This window comes from Citrus clementina, unplaced genomic scaffold (assembly GCF_000493195.1).
Source record: "Citrus clementina cultivar Clemenules unplaced genomic scaffold, Citrus_clementina_v1.0 scaffold_8, whole genome shotgun sequence".
NCBI lineage: Eukaryota > Viridiplantae > Streptophyta > Magnoliopsida > Sapindales > Rutaceae > Citrus > Citrus x clementina.
In genome coordinates this window covers 22640591-22665241 of record NW_006262022.1, presented here as the reverse complement: position 1 = coordinate 22665241, position 24651 = coordinate 22640591, and the positions used below count along the sequence as shown (strand labels likewise).

At 34.9% G+C, this 24651-nt stretch overlaps 2 protein-coding genes across 7 annotated transcripts; both read left to right on the top strand.

Moving 5' to 3' along the window:
• The first annotated feature begins 207 nt into the window (after positions 1–207).
• LOC18034412 (formin-like protein 18) lies at positions 208–12068 on the top strand. Of its 6 annotated transcripts, none has more exons than XM_006424622.2 (19): positions 208–348; positions 494–666; positions 1224–1924; positions 2208–2429; positions 2522–4206; positions 4306–4429; positions 5291–5362; positions 5893–5991; positions 6189–6230; positions 7444–7524; positions 7610–7660; positions 7757–7838; positions 8155–8249; positions 8967–9038; positions 9112–9228; positions 9632–9700; positions 9798–9864; positions 9953–10349; positions 10480–10649. In XM_006424622.2, the coding sequence occupies exons 2-18, from the start codon at positions 594–596 to the stop codon at positions 10123–10125; spliced, it is 3825 nt and encodes a 1274-aa protein (XP_006424685.1). In that variant the 5' UTR covers positions 208–348; positions 494–593; the 3' UTR covers positions 10126–10349; positions 10480–10649. The 6 variants fall into 6 exon arrangements, with proteins under 6 accessions (XP_006424685.1, XP_024034756.1, XP_024034757.1 ...); XM_024178988.1 differs by lacking the exon at positions 208–348 and adding an exon at positions 11802–12068 and having other exon boundaries at positions 392–666; positions 10480–10553; XM_024178989.1 differs by lacking the exons at positions 208–348; positions 9953–10349; positions 10480–10649 and having other exon boundaries at positions 392–666; positions 9112–9223.
• A 2189-nt stretch (positions 12069–14257) lies between these two features.
• Positions 14258–20375, top strand: LOC18033988 (reticulon-like protein B21). The gene is made up of 9 exons (XM_006424619.2): positions 14258–15490; positions 15594–15659; positions 15748–15850; positions 15989–16063; positions 16154–16298; positions 16401–16470; positions 17115–17180; positions 19645–19767; positions 19858–20375. The coding sequence occupies exons 1-9, from the start codon at positions 14536–14538 to the stop codon at positions 20076–20078; spliced, it is 1824 nt and encodes a 607-aa protein (XP_006424682.1). The 5' UTR covers positions 14258–14535; the 3' UTR covers positions 20079–20375.
• The last annotated feature ends 4276 nt before the right edge of the window (positions 20376–24651 follow it).

Sequence of the window (24651 nt, the reverse complement as noted above, 5' to 3'; positions counted from 1 at the left end):
TAGCCGATCCAATTCTTCGAGCTACAGATCCTTTTTCAGGCGCATAATATAAACACAAGGCAAATGCTATGTTACAATTAATGTAACATACACACTCAACAACAACCACACAAATTGTGTGAGTCTATTATATAAACACAAGGCAAATGCTATGTTACAATTAATGTAACATAGGGGCTCCCTAAACACAATAATAAGTGCATATAACAAACAATAACAAATCTCTCTTTGAATTGATTGATTCCCAGTAACCTGTCAACTTCACCAATATCTGTTTCTGTTGCAAGCTCTTTATAAACAATAATAATAATAATAATAATAATAATCCTGTTTCCACTCACCGAACAGGTCATTATTAATTAATATCATCCAGCAAACAGCAGAAGCTTTAGTTTTTTTTTTTCTCTTTTTTTTTGCCTTTTAGCTAATTTGTTCTTATCATTTATTTTCTTTCACCGGAAGCTAAAAGCTGTTATTTAAAATGTTCACATAGGAGAAGCGCTTCTGGCACCAAAGAGATTGTTGATTCGTTGAAGAATAAAAATGTGTTGATTTTGGTGGTTGAAGGAGGCGAAGTTCGGAAAAGCTTGGAAATGGCGTTGCTTCGTAGACTGTTTTTTCGGAAGCCGCCTGATGGACTGCTCGAGATCTCTGAGCGAGTTTACGGTTCGTTTCGTTTCACTCGATATGTGTATTATCTTATTGATTTTATCTGTTTTTTTTAATCAAATTTACGAGGCAGTTTGTGTACTTCTTGTAAGTCGTGTTTGGCGAAATGAAAATTAGAGTTTCTTGGGCAGGATTTGAGTATTTATTGAAGATATCAGCTTATAGTTGGCGCTGCCGAATGCAGCCTTAATGATTTAGGAAAATAAATGAATCTTTCTTGTTCTAATAAATTCGGGGCTACTGAATGTAATTAATTACGAATTTCAAATTTTGGTTAATGGAGGCTTCGGTTTATTTAATTTATTTTCTAATGAAACAGTTTCGTTGTTTTGCGCAACCAATAGGACATGTAAAAAGCATTCTGTTAAGTATATTAGGAAACTGTTTATAAGTTACGAGGGTTTATAACTATTATTAGCCAGCTTAAATTTGGTTAATGTCCATGTGAGGTACTAGGTGAATTTGAAGAAGAGGAGGAAATCTTCTAATAAACAGTTTCAAAAATGTTTTAAGTGCAGTGGTGACTAATGCTTGCTTATTTTGAGTGCATATAGTTTTCAATTGCTGCTTCACGACTGATGCTTGGGAAGAAGAAGACTATAAAAAGTACATAGGAGGGATAATTGGTCAACTACGGGAACATTCTCCGGATTCTCAGTTCTTGGTGTTCAATTTCCGTGAGGAAGAGACAAAAAGCCTGATGGCTAATGTCTTGTCTGAGTTTGACATAACTATAATGGACTACCCTCGGCAGTACGAGGGTTGCCCGTTGCTCACAATGGAGGTGATCCACCATTTTCTAAGATCTACTGAAAGTTGGCTCTCTCTTGGTCAGCACAATGTACTGATGATGCATTGTGAGCGGGGTGGGTGGCCAGTTTTGGCTTTTATGCTGGCTGCTCTCTTGATTTATAGGAAGCAGTACAGTGGAGAGTACAAGACCTTGGACATGATTTATCGACAGGCTCCTCGTGAGCTTTTGCAGCTGCTCTCACCACTAAACCCAGTTCCTTCCCAATTGAGGTATCTGCAGTATGTCTCGAGGAGGAACGTGGTCTCAGAATGGCCTCCTTTGGATAGAGCTCTCACCTTGGATTGCGTCATTCTCAGATCTATTCCTAATTTTGACGGACAGGGGGGCTGCCGTCCAATATTTCGGATATACGGGCAGGATCCTTTTGTTGCTAATGATCGAAGTGCCAAAGTCTTGTACTCCACGTCGAAAAGAAGTAAAGCTGTCCGGACTTATAAGCAGGTAAATGTACAATCCTTTCTGTTCATGTACTTAATTTTTCTTTCGTTCAAACATTATTCATACTCAATTAGCCTACGAATTACTGTTTTAGTTTTATGATTTTCTGCCATACTATTCTTTTTTTTTCATTAGGAGTTATTTTATATTATTTCCCATTCTATTACTAATAGCTTCATTGCAGTTTCTTTGGGGGCGTATGTGCCCCTATTGCACCTAAAATTTGATTAAAAAAAAAAAAACTGAAATATATTATTGGCTGGGAATACTTGTTGTTATGCTGCAGGCAGAATGTGAACTAGTTAAAATTGACATCAATTGCTGTATTCAAGGCGATGTTGTGCTCGAGTGTATTAGCTTAAATGATGACCTAGAGCGAGAGGAGATGATGTTTCGGGTTGTGTTTAACACTGCTTTTATCCGATCAAATATTTTGATGCTTAACCTTGATGAAGTTGACATATTATGGAATGCTAAAGAACTATTTCCAAAGGAATTCAGAGCTGAGGTATATGTCTTAGCCTCATTTGTTTAAGCATAAGCATTTTTGTTCTGTTTTTTTTTTAAACAAATTTTACACTAGTGTATTTTTGGATGAAGATTCTTTTCTCAGAGATGGATGCTGCTGCTGCCGTAGTTGCTGCAGATGTTTCTTGCTTTGAGGAGAAGGGAGGCCTTCCAGTGGAAGCATTTGCTAAAGTTCATGAGATTTTTAGCCACGTGGATTGGCTAGATCATGGATCGGATTTTGCATTAAATGTGCTCCAACACATAAATGCAACAAATCTTATCCAAGAGATGTCAGACACAGAGTCTCCACCAAGTGCGGGAATTTGCTCTTTACTACAGGAGTTAAGTCCTAGAGACCATCAGGATAAAAAGAGTCAATCTGAACTGGATAATAGCCCCAAGACAAGTCCTAAAGATTATCGAAATATGATCATCAATGCATCAAATCTTATCCAAGAGACGTCAGACAGTGGTTCCCCACCAAGCATGATAATTAGCTCTCTACTACAGGAGTTAAGCCCTAGAGGTCATCAGCATAAAAAGACTCACGTTGTAGACGAGGATAGCACTAAGAGCTCATTGCCCTCGGCTGTAAAGACACAATCTGTGCGCTTGCCAAAGATGTCTCCAGATACTGATGAGAGTAAGGCTAATGAAGAGCCCCAAGACCCCCGGAATGCCCTTCAAGTTTGTAATCAATCTGATGATATTTTTCAAAAGACATCTAAGTCTTCTCAGACTACTTCACTTAGTTGCAATTCTGTGCAAGTTTCATCTCTGTCAGTATCGGGCCATCATGATGCATCCCTAGCTCCTTGTCATAAACCTCTGTTACATGATCATGCTTTATCTGTAAGTGCTGAGGTCACTCATCAAATACCTGCATCTCCAGCTATCCCAGATCCAAATCTAGCTTCGTCATGTAAGCATGAAGCTGCTGGACTCAAAAGTGATTCATTTTCACCAACAACACCTCCACCACGACCTTCTATCACTACTAGGGCTTCAAAAGTTCCTTCCCCTCCACCACCTCCACAGCTGCCCCCTCATCATTTTTCATCTTCATGTCCAGCACATTTTCCACATACCAAAGAAAGTAAATCCCATATGCAGGACAGGGATAAGCCATCATCAGCCACACCTTTACCTGCTCCAGAGACCTCATCTCCAGTTACTAATTCTAGTACTTCATTGTCCACTGCTCCCCTTCCAGCCCCTGCAACTGCTAAATCAACTTTTCCTCCACCTCCACCTCCTCCCCCAACACCACCTTTGAAGACTCCAGTCTTTAATAGAAATACAGATGCTTCATTTTCTACTCCTTCCCCTCCAGCTTCTACAGTCACTTTGTCCACGACTTCCTCACCTCCAACTCCTCCACCTCCTCCAAAGCCACCTTTGAAAGAGCAATCAGCAATTAGAGCTGGACCTCCTCCACCTCCACCTCCTCCTCTCTATTCTGGATCATCTGCTAGTTCCACTGTTTCATCTCCAACCATCCCACTGGCTCCACCTCCACCCTCTTTGTCCTCGAATTCTTCTCCAGTCCCTCCCCCTCCACCTATTGCTAAAGTAGTTTCAAAGACCGGAGTTGCTTCTCCAGTTCCTGCACCACCATCAATTTCTCCCTCTAGTGGAAAGGGACGATTGTCTCGTACTATTAGTTCAAGGAGTCATCAAACCAAAAAATTGAAGCCTCTGCACTGGTTGAAGTTAACAAGAGCTGTGCAAGGAAGCTTATGGGCTGAGGCACAAAAATCCGGTGAAGCTTCGAAGTGTGTTCTACTTAGCGAAAAGAGCATTTTTGTTTTATATAAATTAATTTTCTTTTTCTTCAACCTTATGAACTTTTTATTTTTGACACCTCAATATAGGGCTCCAGAGATTGACATGTCAGAACTTGAGAATCTTTTCTCAGCAACAATTCCAAATTCAGAAAAAGGTGGAAAACCAAATCAGCGTGTTCCACGTGGTCCTCAATCAGATAAAGTGCAACTGGTAATACTATTTTCAATGCCTAACTATTAAATAGTGCAGATTTTATTTTTGTACCTTTTTGTTACAAGAAATTAGGTATATCCATACTCAGGTTTGACCAGGAACCTAATGTCAATATTCATCATGAATCAATCATCTAGAAACATAATAGAGAGTTATCTCTCTCGAAGTCCTTTTTCTAGTTCCTCTTATAGGTTTCAACACCCAAAAAAAAAAAAAATTATAATGATTTCGTTATTAACAATAATATCCCTACTAATCTGAAATTTCGTATTGTTTAGCATGCATGTTAGTTTTCCATGTTAGAATGGTCTGTTACTGACTTGATTACTAGATATCATCATCTGGTGTACTACTAAGCAATCCAATCCTTCTATAATCTGTTACCGGGGTGTCAAATTTGTAGTTATGAAGTGAGATGATCATTATTTGATTAACTAGATTTATCGTTACTTATTTTTGTAATTACTGCTTGTCAATATGTTATCCAAGACTAATATAATAGATAGCAAAATAGCTTATTCTGGAAAACATAAGAAAGGGCATGTTTTTGTCATTTTAATGCTATTGTAATGGCAAGGTCTTGCTGATATTAAATTGTGAACCTTGGTAATGGATGGAGCATCTTGGGAATGGACCCTTCATTGTCAACTTCAAATACTGTGTTAGAAGTTTGGAACCTGGAGTATGTACTGAGGTTTACATTGTTCATCATGTAATGAAAGTGCAAAGTTCTCAGACATTAGATATTAGGAGAAGAATTGAGACTGTACATTATTGGCTTCTGTTATATGGCATTTCTAGCGGTGTTGTCTATCAATTTTTCTTTTTCTTTTCTTTTAATGTCGTCAATTTTTGCAGATTGACCACAGGCGGGCATATAATTGTGAAATCATGCTTTCAAAGGTCAAAGTTCCATTGCCTGAGTTAATGGTAAAAGCAACTGAATTTGTTTATTACTTATGACCATATGTTCCTTTAAAAATATGATTAATGTGTTTATATACGACAAACTTAAATGACTTCTTTATCCGACCCAAAAAAGAAAAATCCCTATTTTACTTGGGGCGGATACAGGTCAACTTGGATGGGATATGTACTAATAAATTTCTCCCAGACCAATCACTTTGGCTTAGAGGAATTGGAATACCGACTAATAAGCAAATAGAAAGCTGAATCATCTCAAATCATAGGTATAGTGCTTTGAGGGTAAGAAGGCCATCGGTGTCTGGAAATGCCTCAATCATTATTTGAACCGCTCATTTAAAATCTGTCAATGATGAACTCTATCTATTTTTTCGTATGTTCTAGCAATGAATTTATCGGACAAAACTGGAATAATCTTTCATTTTTTAGAATTATTCTTTCAAGGATCTGATAGATTCACTAATTTAGGAGGCATAAAGCGTAAACCATGTAATTTTCGGATTCACTATCATTTTCTATCTTGTGAACACTGACAGAGATCTGTGCTTGCCCTGGAGGATTCGGCAATTGATGCTGATCAGGTTGAAAACCTTATAAAGTTTTGTCCAACAAAGGAGGAGATGGATCTACTTAAGGTAAAGTTAATCATGGGATTAAGAGTAATTTTAAGTGCTCACTCATTTTAATATTAAATCCAATAAATTTCTGTGATTATCTCAACCATAGCCTTTTGATATGTATTAAAAAGTCTATGTACCTTAAGAATTGTAATTGTTGGCTGTCTCTTTTGATTTTTGACTTACTATTACGTTCATGCTTTTCTTTGTTTTAGGGCTACACTGGAGACAAGGAAAAGTTGGGAAAATGTGAACAGGTCAGTAGGATTTTATTTCTACTATGTTAGTTCTTATCTTTCTAATTGTTTCTTCCTTTTCCTCTTCTTTTTCCCTTTTTTTTTCAATTTTCCCTCCTTTATTGAGTATCTCTAATCTGCATGCCATTAGATGAAAGTTGGATAGGGTTCTCAAACTGCTAGAAAGTGGATGATCAACACTAATAGGTTCTATTTAAAATTATTCCATAATACTAACTTCTTGTTGTAACATGTGGATTGTGGACGTTCTTGATGCCAATTAAATGTCTATTTTTCCTTTCTTATTAGCTAGAAATATTCTGTTTAATGTTACCTTTGCATTGCATAATGCTGCTGAGTTGGCTGATTTCTTTTCAGACGGGATGAAGATTGCTTTTCTTTGTAGATAAGCATACGCCATTTTCAGCGTCTTTAATTTTCGAACTTGCTTGTTCATAAACTCCACCAAAATTACAATAGCAAGGAACTGTTAGATCCATAAAACTGCAATTGAAGTACCATACCATTTTTTACATGTTAAATGATATTTGTAGTCCTATGGTACACCGCTTACTGTGGATTAACATATTTTATGTATTATTCTCCATTGTATTTCATTTTATATAATTTGGTTCTGTTGACATGGAGCAATAGAAAGTTGCTGAACATTTAATACACAAAGTTGAAATGGTTCTGTTTAGAGTTATGGAAGATTGACACTGTTTCTGGTGTTGCTTTTTATTTTCTTTTATTTATTTTTTTTGGGGGGGGGGGGGGGGGTTGCAATCTTGTGTGGTGTTCTTCACACGCTGCCTTTGAAAACCATTCTTCATCTGCTTAATTGGCTTAGCTTGTACGCTTAGATATTATAAAGTTAATATAATCATTCTTCTGAAAAAACTAATAATCATTGGTCGATCCATATCAGCTCCAAAGGCATCGGCAGAATGCTATCTGCTGTCTAAACTGCCCAAACTTAGTTTGAGTTATCCTGTTAGGCTATTCTTCAATGGAGGTCTGTATTCCTTCTCCAACAACCCCCCCCCCCCCCCCCTTTTTTAGATTAATGAATTTCATTCTGTTGCACTGGTTTATGCTCTAATGTTTAATGACATCCTATATAAACGCTTACTCAGTTGACTTATATAACTTCTGCATGTGGAGAAAAAATTTAGTATCAGTGTTATTGATAAAGATGACCCTAGAATTTAATCTGCTTTCTGGATCTTTGCAGTTTTTCTTGGAATTGATGAAAGTTCCACGAGTAGAGTCCAAGCTCAGAGTTTTCTCATTTAAGATACAGTTTCATACCCAGGTAAATAAAGTGCTCATCTTCCTGTCTTTTAAGCATCCTGGGTTTGTGTTAGTTATTAATCTGGCCTTCTTGATTTGATATCTAGGTTTCTGATCTCAGAAGTAGCTTGAATGTCGTGAACTCTGCGGCAGAACAGGCAAGATTTATTCTTTTACTCCCATTTAATCTGTAAAACTGACCAAAATTCTAAAGGCAGACATCACATTGAGCTCACTACCGGTGTTCATATCAGGTTAGGAACTCTGCCAAATTGAGGAGAATCATGCAAACAATTCTTTCATTAGGAAATGCTTTAAATCAGGGAACTGCTAGGGGTGAGTTAACTGTTTGATTGCTGGTCTGTTGGCAAAATACTCTTAATCATATAAAAAGTAAGAACAAGTTATTAATATCTGCTGTCATCACAGTAATCAGGCAATGCTATTTGTTGTAAGATGCTCTCACTATAACCATGAAGTTTCATGATTGATCAATAACGAGAAACAAGTCTTTTGGTTTTCATTTAGGACTAACCGTATGGTATCCTTACCTAAGCAAATCTAAATCATATGCTGCATTGGCTATCGCCTACATTGTGCATGGTAAGTGCAAATTTCCTTTTTTATTTTTTTCGCCTCTCTTTGCCTTCAGGCGCAGCAATTGGATTTCGGTTGGATAGCCTTCTTAAACTCACTGATACACGTGCTCGAAACAACAAGATGACTCTCATGCATTATCTTTGTAAGGTACAAAAAAGGCTGATCCTTCAGTGACTCTATGAATTTTTATATCTAGGCGCATTCAAGTTCATTTTCCTATAAATAGAATGTGACATTCACTGATGTGTGCATGAACATTATCTGAAGATACAAATCTATTTTTAGGTGGTTACTAAATTCAATGAGTTGCTTTGTGGTGAATGCATACACATTGATGGGAAATCAATGTACCCTAGCTAGGAGATCCTCCAAGCATAATATGTTAGTGCTGTGGCACCTAAAGTTCAAACATGTGAATGTTAAGATGCACAAGTTACTTGAATTATAACTTATGTATATGTCATTTCAATAAAGTGAAAGAAAATCAGACAGTGGTTTGGTTATGGGCTGTAAGACAGATGACTGACTTCTGAATAATCTGTTTATGGGTTGTAAGACAAATGCTTGCAGTATATTTTCTTGATATAATTGATAGTTTTACAAGAATATGGGGAAATTGAAAGCCATTCTTGGTCAAAGTGGCGCTAATATCACATTAGGAGACTACTACACCCAAATGTTTAAGCTGATTGGTGTGGGCCCAGTAATAATGTTTAAGCTCTGAAAGTACAAGGTTATTTCCTTTCATGTGTAGTTATTTGACAGAAATTGTTTTGTTTATATTACATATAGGTGTAGTTGTTACTCTTTGGGCATGCTTACTAATATTACTCTTGTGCACTTGTCCTTAATTCTATTTCATAGGTTCTTGCTGATAAATTACCAGAACTTTTAGATTTCTCAGAAGACCTTACCAGTTTGGAACCTGCATCAAAGGTAAAACTATCGTGGTCAGTGGGAATTCTTTGGACAATTTCTGGTGTTTTCTCTGACTTGTGATTTGTATCAGATACAATTGAAATTTTTGGCAGAGGAAATGCAAGCGTTAAGCAAAGGATTGGAGAAAGTTGTCCAGGAACTGTCCATGTCCGAAAATGATGGAGCTATATCTGAAAATTTTAGTAAGGTATTTTGAACTTAACATTTTTTTCCCTCCCTTGCATTAGGCAGTTTCACTTACATCTTCCCACACGTGTGTGTGTGTGTGTGTGTGTTTTTTTTCCACAGAATGCTTTACTACTTTTTAGGAGAATTACTGCTCATGTATTAAGATCCATGGCTTTGAGATTTTTTTCATAAGGCAAAGGTTGCTGTATTCTACTCAAAGTGACCAACTATTAGAGAGAAGAAGAGAGTGGAATTAAACATTTGCGTCAACTTCAATTTAATCATAAAAACTGATGCTCTAAAGCTTGAGTTTTTATGAACAACGATAAACTAGTTCTTAGCTGTTTGTTTATTCTTATATCACTTTTTTTTCTTCTTGTTTCTGGGGACCTTCACAGAATATCTTGGTTTTTGTTGGTCAGATTTTAAGAGAGTTCCTTCGTTTTGCCGAGGCTGAAGTGAGGACGTTGGCTTCACTATATTCTGCGGTGGTATGGCACAAATTCTTTCTCTGTGAGGGATGTTATTTCTGTTTCTATAATATACGTTGCGTGAGGCTGTTCTTTAACCGGACCTCATTGTTTATAGGGTAGAAATGTGGATGCATTGATTCTCTATTTTGGAGAAGATCCAGCTCGGTGTCCCTTTGAGCAAGGTATGTTGTTGATGATCACTTTGTGGCCATGCTCGGTTCCTGAACTAGTTGATGGTTATTTTATTACTCTTGTAAACAACTGCTGCAGTGATTTCAACTCTGCTTAACTTTGTGAGGATGTTTAACAAAGCACACAACGAAAACTGCAAACAGCTTGAGCAGGAAATGAAGAAAATGGCAGAAAGTGAGAAGTCAAAGATGGCACCTAATGAGTCTGAACGCTTATTACATACTCCAATCCAGAGTGGCAATGTCAAATGATTTAGTCTTCAACACAAACTTTCTAACTCTCAAACAAAGGAAATAATGTATAATCGAGCATGGCAGAGAAATCCAATTCGTGAGAAATCCAATTGGTGTGATGGAAAGATCTCTTTGGTGTTTGCAAAGAATGTGCATTTAGCTGGTTGGTTAAATTTGACATGTACATATAGGATTCTCATGATTTGCCGCAGACGCTTAGGTTGAACTTGTCCTTCTGTAAGGTGAGTCTCTCGGGCCTATTTCCCATTTTCCGTTTATTGGACTAGCTCTTGCAATTGATTTTGATACTGCATCTCGGTTTCTTCGGTCTACATTATTATTTATCATGAGCTACCATTCTTATTGGAACAGATATGGAGTCGTCAGTACAATCCCTGTTCTTTGGTATGCAACTTGTAAATTATCTGACCGCGAAACTAGTACTTGTAAGTAATCTTAATGAAAGGTTTTGGGGGATGATAACCCCTTTTCCCCTCCAATTTTTGCTCCTCACTTTGAATTGATTCCCACATCTCTCATGATTGACTTTGTTTTGATTGCCCCTCATATGATTTAAGATTATTGGTGATAGCGAATTGCTTCTTCTTTTACTAATATCATTATGCAACAAAACTTTTAACATGAACCCTAGATTCACAATATTTAATATCAGCCTAATAACATGTTAATTGTCATACGTTTAGTATTCATATTGGTCCAGTTTTGCAAGTGGACTCTGAGCATTTTATATAATTTGGACGATGGTCATATGTGTGTATAAAGATTGTTGTCTACAAATTTGGATCGCAACCATTCCATGCCCTTTTGGCACTTGATCCATTTTAGAATCTATATGATTGAAGCTTTAATAGTAGGGCAGTTGACCAGCGTGATAAGTATTGTCTACCAGTTTTCATCTACTCGCAAGTTAAACAATGTGTTTGTTGGTTGTGTTGATATGTGATGAGGTTTCTAGTCATAAAAGTAAGTGAAGAAGAAGACTATAATTGTAACACCCTAGGCGAATCCCACATCGGCAAAGCACGGGAGAGATGCTGGGTTTATAAGGGGTGATCCACACCTTAATTGGCAAGACGCGTTTTGGGGTGTATTGGCGCCCCAAGAACAAATCCGTGCGGGCCTTGTTAAGGCCCAAAGCGGACAATATCTTGCCAGGTCTGGGTTGGGTCATGACAATAATATACTTTACAAAGACCAGTGACCATTGTTAAATGTCATTTTTTGAAGAGCTTGTGAGACAATAATTGAATATTGTTAACACAATATGCTTGAGGTGGTTCTTTTGGTATCAAAATATTATTGTAATCTACTGTTATTACCAACTGCTCCACTGAGACTCTAAAATACACCCTTATAGCATAACAGTACCTACAATTAGTGGTTTACCGGGATTTTAGTAAATTCATATATGATTATACAGTGCAAATAGGTGTCATAAGGTCTGCCGATCATCGTGGTTATATGTGAAATAATGGTGTGAATTGTAACAACTTCAACTGAGTTTCGCATAACTAAGTTAAGACTTGACATGTGAATTTACAAGTTTTTGAGCTTTATCTATTTATAATTCGATTTTTTTTTTTAAGGATGAGGAAAGAAACTACTGATTATCATCGTCTGGAATAGATTTTGGAATATTTGAAATTTAATTTGTGAAATCCTGCGGTGAGCAGATTAATTTCTCGTGTAGAAAAATAAGTGACTGGGACCGGCCGCTCGTCTTTCCCTTTGAGACTGGGAGGGAAGTTGGCTGTTCCAAAGACGTCGTGGGAGTTGTGCAAGTCACGTGCCTTAAACGGAACAAAATGTATAGCAGTATAGGTCGGTCTTCTCAGATTTTATATCTACAGCTGGTTAATATGATTCTGTTTTGTGATCCCAATTTTCGAACCAAATCCCAAGGATTGTTTAGTCTTACCCATATTTTGGAAATTCCGGTAGAAAAACTCACTGTTTTGATTATTATTATTATTATTATTTTTTGATAAGCAATGTTTTGTTATTTTTAATATTTTTTTTCCAACGTAGATCTCAGTGATCTTCAAGCAAAAAATAGATTTGTTCATTTTTAAATTTGGTCCCACACAATTAGCCAAACGTTACAAGCACTATTCAGTTTAATTTTGATTTTTGTTCATATTCTTTCTTTTTTAGTTAAAAAAAAATATTGACTAATATTTTACATGTTCGTCTCCAATAAATATATATAATAATATAATTTCAGGAAAAAAGCCACCTGATGTTCAAGGCTTGTCTTAATTTTCCAAAAGATTATTTTAATATTACAAAAAAAATTATTTGATATTTACAATTAAAGCTCACGAAGACTTATTTTGATGCAATCATATAAACTTTAACACATTAATCTGCTATAAAGAAAGACGGAGAATTTTATTTTTTAAATTTAAGAGAAATGTTATTCCCACCAACATATAAAGAGAATTGAACCAAAAGAATTTTGTTTGTTATAAAATATGAACGCATAAATAAAATCAAAGATCATCCATATATATAATGTTTTTCATGACTATTAATCACAAACTTGTAAAATAATTAGCGCAAAGTTCATACTATAATTGGGTCCAAATCTTTGTTCTCGAAGTGAATAAATGTGAAAGTTAAAATTGAAAGAGAAATTCAATAGCCTCACGATAGTATCATTACCAATAACCCTAATTACGAAACTTTGTGTGAAAAATTGTGTCGGTGGGAGTAAAAGTTTAGAAACTCCAATGTGTCGCTACATGACACATGTGATTTGGCCTCACATGCAGAATTGAGAAGAGAAAGTAATAAAAAGAAAAGTTTGCCCCAGAAACAATCAACGCTGTATCTGTACAATTTGGATTCCATCGGTCAGCCTGAGGCTTAATTGTGCCAAACATTCCCCATTTTGCGTCATGAATCGACAGATCATGTATTAGTTTTTGTTCCTTTGCAACTTTTTAAAAAAAAAAACACTAGAAGAAATAAAAAGAACGTTGCAACAAGGATAATATTATTCATTATCAGAGAGATGAACTTGATCAGGTATTTAGGTGGAGCAAGAATTTGAAATTCTGAAAGGATCAAAAATCATCGAGGTTAATATTTAAGAATCAGTTTGTACGTAATTTACACGTAGTCCAATGAAAACTTTAGGGGGAAAAATAAATAAATAAACTTTTTTGAAAGCTAAAGTCACTGAATTGTATAGTATGTTTGTTTGTCGAACAACACTCTTTACCATATTCTGTCTTCCAAATGCATGCTTTGATTTGATCCTTTTTAATTGTATTAATTCATAATGCCGGCAGAATCATTCACCATGATGAAGCATCATGAATGCATTTTCATAATGGTAAAGATTATGCCTATGACTGTAGCTTGAGGCTTTGATTTAATGGCTGCCCCCTCACTATTTTGGAGCTGAATGAGATGACACCGCATCTTCCAAAAACAAGTATAAAATGGCCCTCACGTTGCAATGCCTTAAAAAGACAATCTTCACCGACCGCACCCATCAATTTTTTTTTAAAAATTTTTTGTTTGCTTGTCTAGTATTTTATTGGGTCTTTTACTTCCTTGCTTACAGTACAATTATGTATTGTTATTAATCAAAAGACAAAATAAATATTCCATATATATTGAATATTTGATTTTGTGCCAAATTTTGGGATATAATTTGCCCTCTTCTGCAATGAAGTTTTTGTTAGTCACGTGATTAATTCATGAAAAAACAATTAAAGCCTATATAAGTTTTAACTCGGAAGATGCCCTTTTCTTTTTTTAACTCCTACGTCAATGTGAGCGATTAGATATTCACTTATATAATATGGATATGAGGATAAGGCAGTGGGGTTCAGATTGTTTTACTTGGACCAGTTGAGTTTAGCTTCAGATTCACAAAGATCAGCGAAAAGAAAAGAGAATCTGAGATCTCCCATGCAGTAATAATAATTCTAGTGCCCCGATTTGCATGTGAGACTATTGACTTTTTGCTATCTTGGAAAGTAAAAGTAAAAAGTAAAAAGTAAAAGAGAATAAATCCCAAACATCATCTTAACCAGACCACTAATCATTTAACCCCACCAGTCACCACCGCCACAGGCCATCTCATATTTATATTTGTATGAAACTATATGTATGCACTCTACTTCTCAACAGATAAAGTAAATCCAACGGCAAAAAAGAAAAAAGAAACCATTTCTCTCACAACTTACAACACAATCTTCTTTGTTTCTCTTTCTCTCTCTCTCCATTGCTTTGTAAACAGAAAGAGATCCCAACGTTGTGTTTCTTCTCTCACCAACCTCCATTTCTTGAACCTTAAGCCTCCCTTATGACTCATCCAATCATCATAACACTACTCATTCTTCATCATTAGATATTGACATAATTTAATCTGTTTGGATATTAAAAAAAAAAATGGATGTGAGTAGCAAGAGAGGGGCTGCAGCTAAGAGGAGTGTTGTGGCAGCGGGATCAGTGTGGGAGAGCAGAATGAAGAGTGACGAAGTTAAAGGTGGTATCAAAGTCTTCAATGGAGATGATCATGAAGAAAGCAGCAGCACCACCACCACCACCACCAACAACAACAACAATACGAGTCTCGAAGAAAATGGTGATAAGAGAATTATCAAGAGAGGCCAAGGTGTTGGCAATTTGGTGGCTGCTAGTGGTAAAAGAAAGACTTGGAAATCTGAAAGCTTTGATGGTCCAATTATTCATAATGCTAAAGGAAAAAAGAATCTCGATGGGCATACTAAGGAGTTGACTGTGTCTGTTGATGGAGGAATTAAAAAAGGTTCAATTTTGAACAAGAAGGGAAGTGAAAGAAGCCCAATTCAGACAAGAAGAACAAGATCTGATTTAGTGAAAGGGTCCAGTGATTCTATTAAGCCTGTGGATAAATGTTCAATGGTTCAATTGAGGAAGGTAAAATCTGAGTCAAGTAAAGATTTTGACAAGTCTAATGAAGAAAATGAGGCAACCCCAGAAGAGAATTGCAAAGAATTTGAAGCCAATGTTGAGTGCCAGGAGAAAGTGATTTCAAGTGATGCAACAACTGCGGGTGGTGGTGTCATCGAATCGCCACCACAAGTTTTGGCCACTGCCAATAATGACGACGATGACGATGATAATGATGAGGAGGAGGTGAAAGTGGATGATATTGATGGTGATGAAGAAGTTGAAGTAGAGAAAAAGGAAATCAATGTGGTGCAGCAAGAACAAAAGCATGAAAAGATTGTTGTTAATGAAGTGAAGAAATTTAATCAATTTAATGACAAAACAAGCCCTTTCAATTCAACTGTGAATGAGCAACCTCCCCCAGTTGTAAAGAGAGCTACAATTTGCTCAAACTTTGCAAAACCAACTACAAGTAAGCAATTATTTGAATTTCAATGTGTTGGGATTTTATTGTTCAATGATTTATTCTAAACTTTTTTTTTTTTTTTTTAATTTCCGGTTTGGTTGGTTTTCAGGTTCAGATTCAGATGCGTATCAGAGTTTCCCAGAAACCCAAACTAAATCCAAGTTGCAGAATTTAGGTGAGATTTTCTCTTTTTGGGCATATTAACCATTAGATGAGTCCTTATTTTTTTTAACTCAGTCCCTCTTCGTTTGTTGATTATTCAGTGGATTTAGTAATGTGGAGAGATGTATCAAAATCAGCGTTTGTTTTTGGGATTGGAACATTTATTATAATCTCATCATCTTACGCCACAGATCTCAATATCAGGTAACAAAATTTTAATATAACTAGTCCCAATTTTTAACCTCTTTTTTTGTTAAAAAAAAAAAAAATCTGCAACTCATTATCCTCTGTTTAGAAACAGAGGTCATAAATAACCATTTTCGGTTTGCAATGTTTGTGCAGCTTTATTTCTGTGATTTCTTATCTGGGTTTGATTTATCTTGCTGTCATCTTTCTGTACAGAGCCATTATTTGCAGGTAAAAGTAAAATAAAGTAAGAATTTTTTTAATTTGTCGAATTCTAATCAATGTTTATTTAATTTTCCTTTTGAATAAAATGTTTTCCAGGGGAATCATAGATATAGATGATTCGAGTTATGTTCTTGGAGAAGGAGAAGCAATTTGGTTATTAAAACTGATTCTTCCTTACCTAAATGAGTTCCTTTTGAAGCTTAAAGCACTTTTTTCTGGTGATCCTGCTACTACAATGAAGGTAACAACTCCCGTTTTTTGTTTTTGCCTTTTTTTTGCTTCTTTTATTTTTGTTTACTTGCCACATAAAAAGTTGATGAATTATGAAAGCGAAACATGGCAGTTGGCAGTGCTTCTGTTTGTTTTGGCTAGATGTGGCAGTTCCATAACCATCTGGAAAATGATCAAAGTGGGTAAGTTACAAAAGCTTTCATTTAATAAAAAAAAAATCAAAACTTTTATTTACTTATTTATTTATTTATTGTTTCTTTTAACTTTCATCTACAGCATACAAATTTACAGTCGGTATCATCATAATATTCATTGATTTCATTTTTTTATTTATTCTCCGACTCTTTACATACAATAATCGGAAACATCGTTAATACTTTCGGGAGCAACAACGTTTTGTGGTGCAAGGTCAATATTGTTTATAAAATATTATGAAATTAAGTAATTTATCTAAATTAATTGCACGTCATATATAAAATAATTATCTAGTGAGAACATAAGAATGTTATTACCAGATAAAAAAATACAATCTCTAATGTATTGAAACCTATATATATATATATATATATATATTTTATATTTAAGTCTGTATGCTCACTTTTAAGAAGTGATCATATATATACAGACAGAGAGAGAGAGAGAGAGAGAGAGTGGTGGGCAAATTTGGTCATCGTGTCTTGATGAAATTACTTGATGGATCATTTTTGCTACATACAAATTTAGCTTTCACTGACCCAAAAGAGAACAGAATTTGCAGAACTTTGAAATTCTATGAAAGTGTATCTTTTAACCGCCTGATTGTGCTTGGTTGTGCTCGATGTCTCAGGCTTTTTTGGAGTTTTCATTGTTCCAAAAGTCTGCTCTTCATACTCCACGCAGTTGGCAGCATACGGTAAGTGCTTTGAATCATTCATCACAGTTATAGTACTTCCTTTTGTGTCCTTGGTATTACGTTTTCAGGAACAAAATTCACCGACACCCCCTTAAAGTTTATTACAATGTCATACAAATGGAAACGTATCAAAAAAGTGAAAATTTTATTTACATAACAGTTACATAATTTTAGATTAGATGTCAAAAAAAAAAAAATGATAACTAAAAACCAAAATAGGTATTAATTCGTTCACTCAATAAAAAATGATATAAAACGTATGAATAAAGTATGTGTTTGGTTTTCAACTATTCAGGTGGTACATAAAAAAAAAAATTGTAAACGCTAACAGCAAAGAGTTTTTGTTATAGTTTTGCTATTTCCGCACTTGTTTCGTATTCTTACAAACTCTAAGGGTTTTAATGAAATTTTGCCGTTCTGATACCATCTGTAAACCGTTAAAACACAGAGAGTACCAATTAATCAATGTATTCTCCTTACACTAGCATTCACCAGATGCATGCGGACCCTCCCCCATCAAAACTATGGTCGGGTGCCGGATCCGATGTGATCCCGTAACGGCTCTTTGATAATTGGTTTGATGGGTCCCTTCTATTAAAATGAAAAAAAAATGATGCTGATTTAGGACTAATTAAATGAGTAGAAGAAAAATGTGTTAAGTGTGTCCCATAAATTTCATCATTATCTCTTAAATTGAATTCTAGTCTCTCTAGCCTAGGCTATAACTACCTTCATTCCTTTGGCATCAATTAGAGGCGCGGCTCATATTCTCTTTTACTTCTTCTTTTTTTTTCTTTTTATTTAATTTTCTTAGGTATGGAGCGTGGGATTTTTTTTTTTTAGACTGATTAATCATCAGATTACTGCATTACACAGATATTTACAACAACTGCTTATTGTAGCAGAGGTATTACACTGATATTTACAATCAGATATACATGATTGGGATTTACATTATTACAATGAATTCTATGAAGTACATGCCCAATACAAATAACCCCTCACAGGAGAGGATGTCTATACTCCACTTGCGAAATACTTACATTATTACAATGAATTCTATAAAGTACATGCCCAATACAAATAACCCCTCACAGTCACAGGAGAAGATGTTCATACTCCACTTGCATTTCGCAAGGGAGATGGATATAAAGAACATTTAGCCCCCACAATGCTTTTGTGGGGGCTAGAACCGCTGCCCTCACAAGCATTGTGAGCGCAGCAGCCCACCACTTCGGCCAAGGTCGAAGTGGCATGGAGCGTGGGATTTAATTAGTCTTACATTGATCAAATTGTAGAAAAGGGCTTATATGTATCTTAAAAAATTATAAAAAAAAAAATCAAATTGTAGCTAATAAGTAATAACAACTAAATCATATTGAGAATGATTTAAGACCGTTCCATCACTGTCACTTCATATAAAACTAGCTAGCTAACCATGCTTTTTGGCAAAGTTTCTGTTGAAACTTCCTCATCATCGTCATTTTCTTTGGGAAAAAAAAGTATTTTATATTAACTTTCCAAAAGCCTTAAGCTAGCTTTTATTAAAATTTTATAAAATTACTATAATAAGTTTTTTTTAAGTTATGGTATAAAAAGAATAAAATAAGATTGTCAAATAAGCAGATAATATTTTGGATATTTTAATATTTAAAAAAAATTCAATCTTTATTCTCAAAAAATCTAAAATTTGAATTTTTACTAGTAGAGACAAAATAGTTTATTTAAGCTCTAAATGCTATACTAAAAAAATAATCAAATAACAATAAAAATTATGATAAGAGCTTATGAGATTAAATAAATACTTATGGTCATTAGATAAATCATACCAAACATGAACTTAGTTGATTAAATTTACATGTTTGGATGATTAAATATTTAAATAAAGATCTCCCTAAATTACAATTAAGATAGAATTCAACCCACTATCCACCTAACTCCACTATTTTGTTACTCATTTTTATACTGAAAATTCTAGTTATAGGTTGTTATGGGTTACAATAAATATAACTGAGAAAAACCCTTTAAACCAAAGCCTTGTATAATTCAAACAAATGCATCGCATCAATCGTGGATGCTAACATTATTGTATAGGACCCCAGCCCCACCGAACTTTTCTCTTATTTAATTTAATCCTTAAATCAATATCCGTAGCATGTATGGTCTCATCAAAAAATAATAATAATAACAACAACAACGACGCAGTATGCCCCACATTTGTCCTTATTTGTTTAGTGCCCACATTTTACATGATCACAATCAATTAATGTGGGCTCATCAAATGTGGTTGCATTAGAATCATGGGCCTTTTGTGGCCCATTATCAAATATGGCCATAGGGAGCCCAGCCCGAGAAAGATTTTATGTTTCCTTTCGAGCCCTGGAAACAAGTACGTAGATAATAAATATTCAAAATTTCATGAGGTGTAGCAGTTAATCTAATATTTCGAAAAACCTACATGAAGGTAAATTTTGGATTCGACGCTTTCGCGACGCATGGGATTCTTGCTCTCATAAGAAAGCCGTGGCCGTTGGCATTTTTACCCTCGTTTGGAACTTGTCCTCAATGATCGCTCGCATATGGGCAGGTGAGGACCCTTTAGTCATTTCATGTTAGTTTGCAAATATTTGAGGTTTTTTTTTTCCTACCATGCACTAATGACGCACCAATCACGCAGCATTCATGCTATTTGTTGCCCTCCGATATTATCAACAGTCTATGATCAGAGATGATTGGGTGGAGGTGGAGGATGATGATGCAAAAGGAAGTGAAGAAACATGGCATGAGCCACCAAGTAGGGTGCAAAAAGAAGCACTTAGGCCCAATGGAGAAGTGCTTTTGCCCAACAGGCTAAGGCGCACCTTAGGGCAACCAAATAAAGCAAAGAAGTTATCGTAAAAGCACTTTCGGGTACAGCAGCTCAGCCAACAATCAAATCAACCCGTTAGTTTGGATGATGTGGCGTGATATCATATGATATGATGATGTGCAAGTTTTCATTCTCAATCTTTTATTTTATATAGATATATTTTTATATTTTTTACCTTTCATATAGATATATGTGTTTCTTCATTGTAAATATAGTTTGTTAAAGACATTATTAATTATTATAAAATGTCAACTAACAAACACGAAGAAGGTACTTTGAGGAAACTTATTCCAATTTCCTTGGTAGTGTTTATTCATCAAACTTATTCCGTCTGGAGGTTTAATTTGGATTATGAAATGTCTTTTTTTAAAAAAAAAAAAATTTTGGATTGATGTTAGGCCCACAAATCATGTCATTTTTCTGCTTGTCATTAACACTGATGGATTTATGCCAATGAATAACTAAAAATATACGTGTGCTCTTGTCACTATCGCGGATTGTGTCTCTCCATCGTGGATCAAAATTTAATCCAACACCCGACCGACCTCCACCCAATTTCTCTTTATAAATTATAAATAAATACTCTTATTGACTGACACCCAAAAAAAAAATGTCCGATAATCTTGCAAGGCCAGCAGATAGTTCAGCGTTCAGAGGCGTGTCAGGGACTAGACACGACATGGCGTTCTGAAGATCTTCTTAGAAAAAAAACTGTGAGCGCTCTAGGGAAAGGACTGTGACGTAGTCATTTTAATTGAACAAGTGAAATATTGAAACCTTGTGTTTATCACCTATCCCTTGGGGCTACGAGTGGGGCATTGTTTGATTTGGTTTTTGGCCAAGCTGAACAAAATCAAATAATCTTAGGGTTTTGCTATCTTGGATCAGCTCTAAGGTGGATCACCCACCATAGCGCTATTGGATGCACTCTATCACAATTATTTTAAGTTCAAGTACATGCATCTAATGGTTGTGGTGGGTGGTCTACCTTGGAGATGATCCAAGATAGCCACTGCCATAAATTTTATAAAAAATTATGAACGAAATTGAACTAAATTGAAATTAATTTGGTTCTACGCTCCAGTTCTATTTGATTTTTATAATTTTTTTAACTTGTAAAATCCTGATTTTTTATTATTATTCAACTTTCGGTTTGTTCTTATTTAATTAATTAAGTCAACCGACCTTTTTTTTTTTTTTCTCCTGATTTTCAAACTGAATCGAAGCCGAACTGAGTCTGTTCATTCCAGTTCTCTTATTTTTTGCACACCCCTACTTTGAGCTAAGACGGCAAAGTAGGCAAAAAGAAAGAGCCGGTATCAAAAAACAGAACCAACTGTTTTGCTTGAGAATTGAGACGGTGGCTTTTGACTGAATTTATGTGGCTGAAACCGACAACGGGCTGCCAGCTTGTAGCAGAAGATTGGCATGAGAGAGAAAATTCTTTGCCACGTAGAATGAAAAGGTCGACTTGGGGGCTTGGGGTTTCTTTCTTTCTTTAGTACTTTTCGCGGGACATACCGTTGGCCTACACATTCCACGAAGCGCAAAATGGTAGACTTAAAAAATAAAAATTTCCCAATTGAGTACTCTTAAGAATTGCTTATTGAATTATTTTTTTATTTTACCACGTTACGTGCCTGGCGAGTGATACTGCCCCGCAGCAGCCGACGTACGGTTAAGCTAGGTGGGGCTAAAATTTCCTATAATCTCTCAAGTTCTATAATCTTTCATCGGGTCCTTCTATCTTACATGCATGTAAGATACATTCCTCTCACATAAATGGTATGTGGGTCCCATACATGCACTATTCATGTGAGGAGAATGTATCTTACATGCATGTAAGATAGGGTTTACCATCTTTCATCTAATGTGAAAGTTTTTTATTATATTTTCAAATATATTCTCAATCCAACTCTTTTTTTTTCTTTTTATAATTAGAGTCAGAAACTTTTTTTATAAAATAATTAAATTATATATTCATTTAGTATGTCAATATATTATAACATTGTCACTAGTATAAAAAAATTACAAAATGTTATAGTAACAATTAATAATATTTTCATGATTTAATGGTTTTTTTTTTCACAATGATAATTGTTCTTTTTATTTTTATTAAATCAAATTATTCAAATATATCACATTCTCTATCACTAAAATAAAATAAAAATACAATTAATATGCAGTTTTAGTAATTCATATTATAAGCTTATTTATTACATTGTCAATATTCTTTGATTGTATACAAGCGTCGCTTGCCATATATGTTATTCTTACTCCTTAAATGGACAAATATTTATCATTAATTACAAATTAGTGAAGGTAATAAAAAGTTCTAGATCCACCCGTACTATCACGAAAATGAAACGTTTAATGTACGAACTTAAAATTTTAATCCGACTGCAATACAAGATAGTGTTACTTACTTTCATTCATTAAATTATTACTTATGAGAAAATTATTTCACCATTCTACACACTTCTTTTCACTCAAACGTAACACAAATGCCCAAATCCGTCACTTTCGACCCACTACGTACTAATCTTTCCTGTTACATTCGCACTCACGGAGCCCCCTATGAAAGAAATCTTGGAAAGCGGTGTGAAGGAGAACCCCTGGTGTGAAGTGTGAACTGCCCAGAAATAATAACAAATAGATAAATAAATAAATAAAGACCAAGAAAGTCAAAGGAGCTAATGAATGTTGGCACTGCTCACAAATGGCAAGACCTACAAAGTGTCACCCTCATTAATCTCCAAAACCCAACTCTTTTTGTTAAAAACAATGGCTCTTTCTAAGAAATTGTCAAGACTTAAAAGTAGCGTACTGCCTTGATGGCTGAATTTCAGCGAGTGGGAGACAGAGAGATCAGTCAATAATTTATAATTTTTACCAATTTTGAACAAATTTTTTTACTCTATTTTGTTAAAATCTTGAGCAAAGTCAAGCCCTTTTTTTTGGCTTTTATAGTGTTCTTTAATAAGAAAATTTTTCTAACTTGATTAATATTAACTTGGATTTTAGAACAAACCAAAAAGGTAGCAATCCAAGCTTTTGTTTGGCATGTACTCGTAGACTAGCATTCGTTTATCACTGTTAATACAAAAACCTAAAACTCTAATAAGAGTTATACGTTGGAGTTTTGCAGTAAGCATAACCTCATTCTTAAACTCCTCAAATCCTTATATGGAGACCTACGGGCACTATTTTTGGGCAGACTTTTGCACGCACCTCCCCCCCGACGCTGCGAGACCCCTCGAAAAGCCTTGTCCCGTTATCATTGAGTATTGACCTCCCTTTCGTTGTTTAAAAAACAAAGTGATGACCATGACCATATCCTTCCCTTTGGTTAAATTATAGTGTGATGGTCATCGCTTATCTTTTTTAAAGTGTTCTTATTCATATATGAGCTGTTTTAGTCTACTAGTCTCTGATGCATCATCGGTCAACAAGACGGGGCAATCTATTAATAACTATTGTGTGATTTTAAATCTTTGATTTTTGTGTCAGATAATATCCATATGATGCCACCCACAAACAAATAAAACTTATATTACTTGAAACTTTCAAAGAAAGAGATAAAAAAAAATACTTCTTAATTAGCCAATTAGAGGATAATACAATTGTGAGCTTAAATGCTTCGTATTCCATTTTCTTGAAATGGGTATGTTTTCTTGAGTTTTCATGTAGAAAAGAAAAACAGAGGACCGTAGCTTTGGGGCCCTTGTTTGGCGACTTTATGCTTTGAAAAGCTTTGCTAAATATTTCTAACTTTGAGAATCAAGCTAACTGTTAATAATTTAGAAACCAAAATATCTTAAAGTGTAAGGTTATATGTACTCTGGACTATATTCTAGCAATAATTTACACTTCCATACTTCAAATATTTAGTTTTTTAACTCAAATAACATATTATCAATTATTAATTATATAGTGTTAAGTTGTTAGTTCAACTTAATATCCATGACTAATCTGTTAATTTTATAATATCTATTAATAATTGACGCATCATATATCACGTCAATTGAAATACAAAATATGTATATTTAGAGTTCAACAAGAGATGTGGGTGTTTTGATGAGCTCCATAATACTAAACTAACAATGATTTATTTTAGGAAATTATCATTTTCTCATCAAAATTATTATGACATATCAAGTCAATAATATGATTTGTTGAAACACACATTTTACCACCAAATGTTTGATTTTTTTAGCTACTTTCTCGGTGATTTATAAGTTATAATTTGGTTTGAGATGTTTCGTAACAACGACGACTTTAGACACCTGGACATTAGATTCACTGCTGTGTAAGCTACGTTTTCGGATTATAATTCCTAGTGAATGATATCACATCAATAATTTATGTCTGATACTTATCAATTTGACAAACTTTGATTTGACTAGCCAAGTGAATTTTTGATGCATTTGCGGATTAGGAAGGCTATGCACATAGACGAAGACATTGATGGTAATGTTGCACGCTAATCAGGTCAAACTTTTTGACAATTTTATGTCTTGATGTCGACATGAAAGCAAGCATTTGCAACCTTTATTTGCGAGTATATTGTTTACGTACTAATAACTTAGTAAATGAGGACAG